The sequence below is a fragment of the Barbus barbus genome, assembly GCF_936440315.1.
Source record: "Barbus barbus genome assembly, chromosome: 29".
NCBI classification, from domain to species: domain Eukaryota; kingdom Metazoa; phylum Chordata; class Actinopteri; order Cypriniformes; family Cyprinidae; genus Barbus; species Barbus barbus.
This window is the reverse complement of record NC_136757.1, coordinates 3,778,359-3,786,053: the sequence shown is the minus strand read 5'-3', so window position 1 is coordinate 3,786,053 and position 7,695 is coordinate 3,778,359. Positions and strand designations below refer to the sequence as shown.

The 7,695-nt window shown below is 34.6% G+C and overlaps 1 protein-coding gene across 2 annotated transcripts in view; it reads right to left on the bottom strand.

The window, feature by feature from the left end:
* LOC306849435 (espin-like) overlaps positions 1-3,927 on the bottom strand; it is an 88,183-nt gene extending 84,256 nt beyond the window's left edge. The window contains exon 1 of one of the 2 annotated variants that reach the window (XM_079384452.1): positions 3,164-3,927. In XM_079384452.1, coding sequence (XP_079240578.1) covers positions 3,164-3,457 — 294 coding nt within the window. In that variant the 5' untranslated portion in view covers positions 3,458-3,927. The remainder of the gene's footprint in view (positions 1-3,163) is intronic. The other variant, XM_079384453.1, reaches the window with a different exon arrangement.
* Positions 3,928-7,695: the final 3,768 nt, after the last annotated feature.

Genomic DNA, 7,695 nt, shown 5'->3' with positions numbered 1-7,695 from the left:
TATTAATGTTACTTTTACAAGTATATTTAATTTCATTAAAATCTAATAATTAAAAAAAAAATTATCAAAACAAAATTCTAGCAAATCTGCAAAATATATATATATATTTTTAAGTATTTCATTATAATACCAGTTCATACATTCGAATGAGGACTACTAAAAGACAAAGGATTAAGTGCTTTTTGAAACCTTACTTCAGGCTTTAGACCCTGCTTCAACTAAATAAATATTCATGTCAAATCCACTATATTTCAAACAGAAAATATGTTTCACCTACTGAGAATGATATCCAGTATGCAGCAAAACATGACTCTCATGACTGTCTCCAAATAAACATACTAACACAAGCAGGCTGGTCTTGTTTATGGTTTACACCCTGAATAGCTACGCAGAGTCACAAATAATTTAGTGATAATTTGAATGTAGTGACAATTTTATTTAACCTTACAATACAATACAATAATGTTCCCCAGGAGTTTTTTTTTTTTTACTTAAACTTTAAATGTCCTTAATTTGTAGTTCATGGTAATCCTGACTATACAAAACAACAGTTATATGTATCTTCATGTATTTAATCTGTGTTTTCATTTTTCAAAGACAAGCAAGTACATCTTGTCATTCTACTTACTTTTTAAGGAAAAGAGACGAGGTCGCCATTGTGAAAAAGAGATACACTTTAGCATACTTTAACAAAAAATACTTTTTTAAAGTTTAGGTTTTAGATTGTTAATTTTAAATTCAATTAGTTGGAGTTTAGTCATTTTTTGACCCACTTGAGTAGGAAATAGTTAAATATTTATATGTAATTTCATAATCACTACTGCTGTCTTTGAAATACAGTTAAAGCGTGCTGCCAAATGTACTGACAAGCATGTATGGAAACTAAAAAATACCTTTTAATGGCATTTCTATTGAAACTTGTATGTGATTTATGATTCAAACTCAGTTGTGAAATCTCAAAACTGCTTTTTGGCTTGTGATGCTTATGGAAGGCATATAATACCACATTTTCCTGAAAACAGCAACTGGATAAAGACATTGTGGCACTTCCATCTCATTCCACTGAATGTTCATTCCACTTTTCCTCTCATTGTTTTGCATGGCCAGGATAGAACTGTCGGCTCTTAGCACTAAACGAATGCACTGGCTTCATTCCATAATTATACTCACTGCATGAATCATACTCTTGACTCCAGCAGGACGGTATTATCCATGGCACGGGTCAAGCGGCTAAACTGAAGTCACACTCTTAATAAGACCTCGGAAACACTGTTGAGTAAATTCTCTGACCATGAGACTGAAGGTTAAATGAGTGTTATCAGGATCTGCTACTAATGAGATGAGATTGCGTAGCATATGAGGTGACGACTAGGCCATGGAATCAGTTTATGATGCTGGTGGTGCTGAGCATACATTGATGGGCGTCTTTCAATGTGTCCATTAGACTGGTTTATTTCTGTTTTGTCAGGTAAGCTTAATGATTTTGGTAACACTTTATTTTGATATTCCACTTTAGACATTCTACTAACAGTAAGTAACTTTGCAACTACATGTCAACTAGCAGTCATTAGAGTATTAGTAGACTGTCTAAAACTTTATTTTGATGGGTCCACAACATACTGACTATGAGAAACTTTGCAAGTATATGTCAACTTATTCGACTAACCCTAAACCTACCCTAACAGTCCACTCTGAGAGTTAGTAGACATGTAGTTGCAAATTAATGAGAATTAGTTGACATGTAGTTATAAAGTTACTTATAGTTAGTAGAATGTCTAAAGTGGACTATCAAAATAAAGTGTAACCATGATGTTAAAAGCCAAATTAAGCATGACAGCAGGGGCGTTGTTAATGAGGGTAAATATAGGGAGGCCCACAACGTGTTTTTCCTAAATCACTAAATGACATTAAACACCACCACAGCACTCATGTAAATGCCTGTTTTTGACGGCATACAGAAAAATATCTTGATCCATGTCAAATTGCATGAAATTATGAAAATAATTATTATATTAATAATAATGTTGTATATAATAGTATGTTGCAAATTTATACTATGCTCATGAGAATAATTGATTTTTTTTATTCTTTTTTTTCTGAAAAACACGTACTGTGATTTTTAACTTGTGATTAAGTTAATTATTTTTGTAGATTTGTATGTTTGCTCCCACTTTATATTAGGTGGCCTTAACTACTGCACTTACATTTAAATGAATAATTTGGTAAGATGCACTTATTGCGTACATGGATGTTTTTACATTGTACTTATATTTTAAAAAATACCTGCATGTAATTGCATCTGTAAGTGATTTTTGTAATTACATTTATAATTATACTGTTGACCCATCCCTTACACCTTAACCCACTCTTAAACCTACCCACAACACCAAACCTGTATCCCACCTCAATAGCAGCAAAAGTGTATGCAATACAATATGAACACAATAAATACATTGTACTTATTTTTTTATGTAAGTACATAGTAGTTAAGGCCACCTAATATAAAGTGGGACCATTTGTTTTCATTAAATATGCATGTACTAATATTGCATAGCTCCAAAATATACAGTGTGGTTACAAGAGTACTGTACGTGTTATAAAAAGACAATATTCCTGAAAGTTACCAGAAATTTTACACCCTTTGCTCAAATGAGTGTTTCTTTCTTCCTTTCTTTCTTTATTTATTCATTCATTTATTTTCTTGCTATATCAAAAGTATTCACATTGGGTGACAATTTTTACTCCAAGTTTGCAAGTTTACATAAAAGTAGGCTATAGCATATATATCATCCAAAATACATTTTCCACAGAACACTCACTGTACCTTACTTTATATGTGCACTCTTAAAAATAAAAGCTCCAAAAGGGTGTTTTTGCAGTGATGCCAGAACCATTTTTGGTTCCCCAAAGAACCTTTCAGTGAACAGTTCTTAAATGAACCATTTTTAAGAACATTTTAAATAACTGAAGAACCTTTTTCCACTATAAAGAACATTTTCTGCATTTGAAAGGTTCCTTGGGTGTTCAGGGTTCTTCATGGAACCGTCCTACTTTTTAAGAGTGTAGTGTATTTTGTTACTGTTACTACTACTGTGTAACTCAGTCTATTTACACAGACGCGGACGCTGTTGTTACCCTTGAAAGAGTGCGTAAAGATACTCACGGCCGCTCGACATCCTCCGTGCGTCACGAGCCACTGAAGGCAGCTCAGGTTTCCCGTGGCTGCGGCGTCGTGCGCGGGACTTGCGCCGTTTCTCGCCAGGCTGCTCGCCGGTAAACCTGCTTCCTCAACCAAATACCGCAGACAGGTGAGCTTCCCCGCTCGCGCGGCGTGGTGTACGGGAGTCGCTCCCAGCACATCTTTCACATCGCTGTTGAGTACTTTCTCCGCTAACTGTACTTTCAGAGTTTGCACATCCCCTTGCCTCGCTGCGAGAAGTGTCCTCTCGACCACCATGATGATACAGCGCCTCCAAACAAATGACTATTAGCGCACCATTACGCGTCAGCTCACAGAAGTCCACGCCGCAGAACGCGTATTACTTTGTTCTGTCCATCCCTCTTTGAATCACCAGGCCATAAAGGTACCTAAGAAATATATTCTCTTGATCTATTATTATTCATTATATGGCATTTTAACAAAATGTTACCTCCATTCACCGCGTAGCTGTTACCTAAAGAAAACCAGCCAAGCATTTCGTTACGGTCTTACTAGTCGCTAGTCGTCTTTGAACGTATCCATTGGCTATACTGATCTTGCCTATACACTCACAGTAGCCTATATTTCACCTGTTACGTTCCTTAACTAAATACAAACTAACAAAAGAATAAGCGCAAAACCAATGCGTCCGCTTTGGATGAAGTCTATGGCCTGTTGTCAAACGGTTCGTTCAGAAGTCTTGAGGGGACTGAACTTGTGAATAATCCATTAAGGGGAGGAGAACTGTAACATGTTGGCCCCACTTAAATCGGCTCAGATGTTAAAGGGACAGCGCGTCATGATGGCGTTGTTTAGTTGTAAGAGTAGGGTTCTCTTGTCTGGTATAATTGTTTTCTGAAACAAGGTTATTAGGCATTTATGCATCATTTATGCATATGTTGATTTGTTTCATTTACGTTTCTTTAATCTACATTATTTTTGATTTGCAGAAGAAGAACGTTTATTTTTCTCTACTTTCTCTTATTTTAAATTGCGATAGCTACAAAATGCAAATTGCGAACTCTAGCGTTTTACTAAATCTCTATGCTTCATCTGTATTCGATATCAATATTGTGGAACAGGCAGGTGCAACCTGTTGATTTTATTACCTCAGAGTCCTTACACTATATTACCAATAGATGGCAGGCTCGCACAACATTTGTATATCACTGTACAGCTGTAGATTCTTTTCTACGCGTCTGAACGTCAGTGTTATTGAGATTTGATGATTGTAAGTAATTAAAAAAAAAATAGTAGTTTCTCGTGGGCGGTATTCTAGACCCTTTGGCGCCCCTTCCCCTTTAATCACCGACGCTAAAGTGCGTTTTAGGTGCCAGTGCCACTGTTGTCGAAAATATTATTTAATTTAAAAAATCTATAATGAATTTTAAACATTCATCCAATCATTAATTTTATTTTTGTTTGGAATCATTAAATCTCAAACCATTGTTTTGCTATAATGAGTTTTACTTTTAAATAAAATAAAGATTAATACATAATTCTAAATGTTATTCTGTTATTTGATTTGACCTAAATTCTTTAAATGCATCATTTCACATAGAATGTGGTTTAATAAATAGCCTACATTATTGTTTTTTACATTTATATCTTAAAAGCCTACACTAATAAAAGGCATTGATGTTTGCCTACAAAACCACCACTGGCTCTCCTCCCCTTTACCTCAATTCACTGCTTCAGACTAATGTGCCTCTAGAAGCTTGCGTTCTGCGAGTGAACGACACATTATTGTGTCATCCCAAAAAGGCACAAAATCACTTTCACAGACTTTTACATTTACTGTTCCCTTCTGGTGGAATGTCCTACCAACTCAATCCAAGCAGCTGAATCCTTAGACCTCTTCAAGAAACGGCTAAAAACACATCTCTTCCATCTTTATTTAACCCGCTAACTCTAGCACTCTCTATTCTATTTCTATTATTTGTATTTATGTATAGAAAGAAAAATAATAAAAAAAACTTCATCCTTTAACACTTGCACTCTTTACAAACTTGCTTTATTTTTATTTTAAAAATAGAACCTCTAACACTAGTATTCTCTATTCTTTTTCTATTCTATGTACTTGTTTTCGTTTTATTTACAAATGATCCTCTAAATGATCCGTTCTCAATTATTTTTCAATTCTTTCGACTTTTCTTTCTTTTTTAAAAAAAAATTAGACCCTCTGACACTAATGTTCTCTATTCTTGTTCTATTATAACTATTTGTTTTCTTTTTATTTATTATGAATAAATAAATAAATAAAAACCTTATGTGTAGGCTGAAATTTTCCAATTTGCAAAACTAACGGAATGTAAAGTTGATATCAAAAACTGGATGACTAGCAATTTCTTACTGCTAAATTCTGAAAAACAGAGGTGTTAATTATTGGACCAAAAACATTTGCATGTAATAACCTAGAACACTGTCTAATACTTGATGGCTGCTCTGTAAATTCTTCGTCATCATTTAGGAACCTAGGCATACTTTTTGATAGCAATCTTTCCTTCGAAAAACATGTTTCTAGCATTTGTAAAGCTGCATTTTTCCATCTTAAAAATATATCTAAATTACGACCTATGCTCTCAATGTCAAATGCAGAAACATTAATTCATGCATTCATGACCTCAAAGCTAGATTATTGTAATGATTTATTGGATGGTTGTTCTGCACTCCAGATGGTCCAAAATGCAGCAGCTAGAGTTCTTACTAGAACCAGGAAGTATGACCACATTAGCCCGGTTCTGTCAACACTGCACTGGCTCCCTATTAAACATCGTATAGATTTGAACATTTTATACATTGTGTTCCTTGTTTTAAGCTGTGAAAACGGGAGAGAATCTAATTTGCCCCATGAATGTGACCTGAAGCTAGTTAATTTCCGATATTGTACTTAATTTGCTTTTAGGAAATTAGGGGGGAGGGGGGGACTTCTTGCGTACTTTTAACGTTCTAGCCTTGTTTTTATGTAACCGATACGCAAAACCCATCGTCTCCATATGCGCAACAGCAATCGTTGGAGCTGGCGCGTGATTTATGCTGACATCTCCCATGTGGCGTCAGTCGCGTGCCTGACGCGTGCCATCCTCATCTATTTAACTATACCGAGAAGCACGAGCCAGGTTTATTAATGGATAATCCCTCTGGGGCTGTGTGGGACAAGCCTCACAGGACAGCTTATCTTTGGCTGACTGGTCGTTTATTGTCGAACAATGCTTACATATAGTCCAAAACACATACAAATAATCCTGTTACTTTTGTCACATTTATTGTTTGACATCTTTAAAAAGCTCAGATATATGTTTTTTTTTTAATATATATGTTTTATTAAAAGGGAAAGTTGCTTTTACCTTAGTCTATCGGATTTCAAATTCAAAATGTAATATTTGAAAAGCATTTAATCGTACTTAATCATAACTACTACAAATGCTATATAATTCCTAAATGGTAACACTTTATTTTGATGATCCCTTTTGAACATTCTGTTGACACTAAGCAACTACATGTCAACAAACACTCATTAGAGTATTAGTATAGACTGTCTGCTTCATATATGCTGACTCTTTATTGTGATGGTCTCCCAACAGACACTGATGACTGTAAGTAACTTTGCAAGTACGTGTTAACTTATTCTAACCCTAACCCTACCTGTCTAGTAATACACTCTAATGAGAGTTAGTAGAAATGTAGGTGCAATGTTACTTATAATCAACAGAATGTGTTAAAGGGACCATCAAAATAAAGTGAAACCATTATTTTTCGTAAATTAACTATGAGAAACCATTATTTTTCGTAAATTAACTATGATTTATCATCTATATCAACTTTCTAACTCAGAATATTGAACTATTCATTTACTGTTGTCTGCAATCAAACAATCCAATCCTATTTCATGAAAGTGCTATCAATAACACGATTTTATGTTTCTATTTGGCGCACTATTATGCAGAAATTGACTTTCGCGTGCATACAATATGCAATAGGTAGGATTAGGGGTGTAGATGCGTATTATATGTACGCGAAAACTGAGTATTTATATGCATGTCAAACACGTGCGTATCATGCACGCCAAAGTCAATTTTGCATTAAAATAGCACCCCAAATACAAACATAAAATCGTGCTATTGATAATAAGCCTTTCCCAAATTCGGTGTATGTGTTTGCTTTATTTAACTGTTCATATTATTATAGGTAGGTATTGTTATAAATTATTAATTTAAATTAAAGTAAATACAATATTAATACATGTATTTTGATATTACAACCATAATGTAGTTACATTGCAAAAAGTTACGAGCCATAATATAATTAAGTTTAGATGTCTTTTTTTTTTTTTTTTTTTCCTGTGGGCCACTGTTACGTTCCCAGTTAGTCTAGGGTTAGGGGAACAGGTAACAGAATAAAGAGGTGATGTGTGGAGGCAGCAAGGTTCAATTCCCAACCCCGGTGCTTTAACAAATGCAAACAATCAACTTAATATTAAGAAACAACTTTTATTT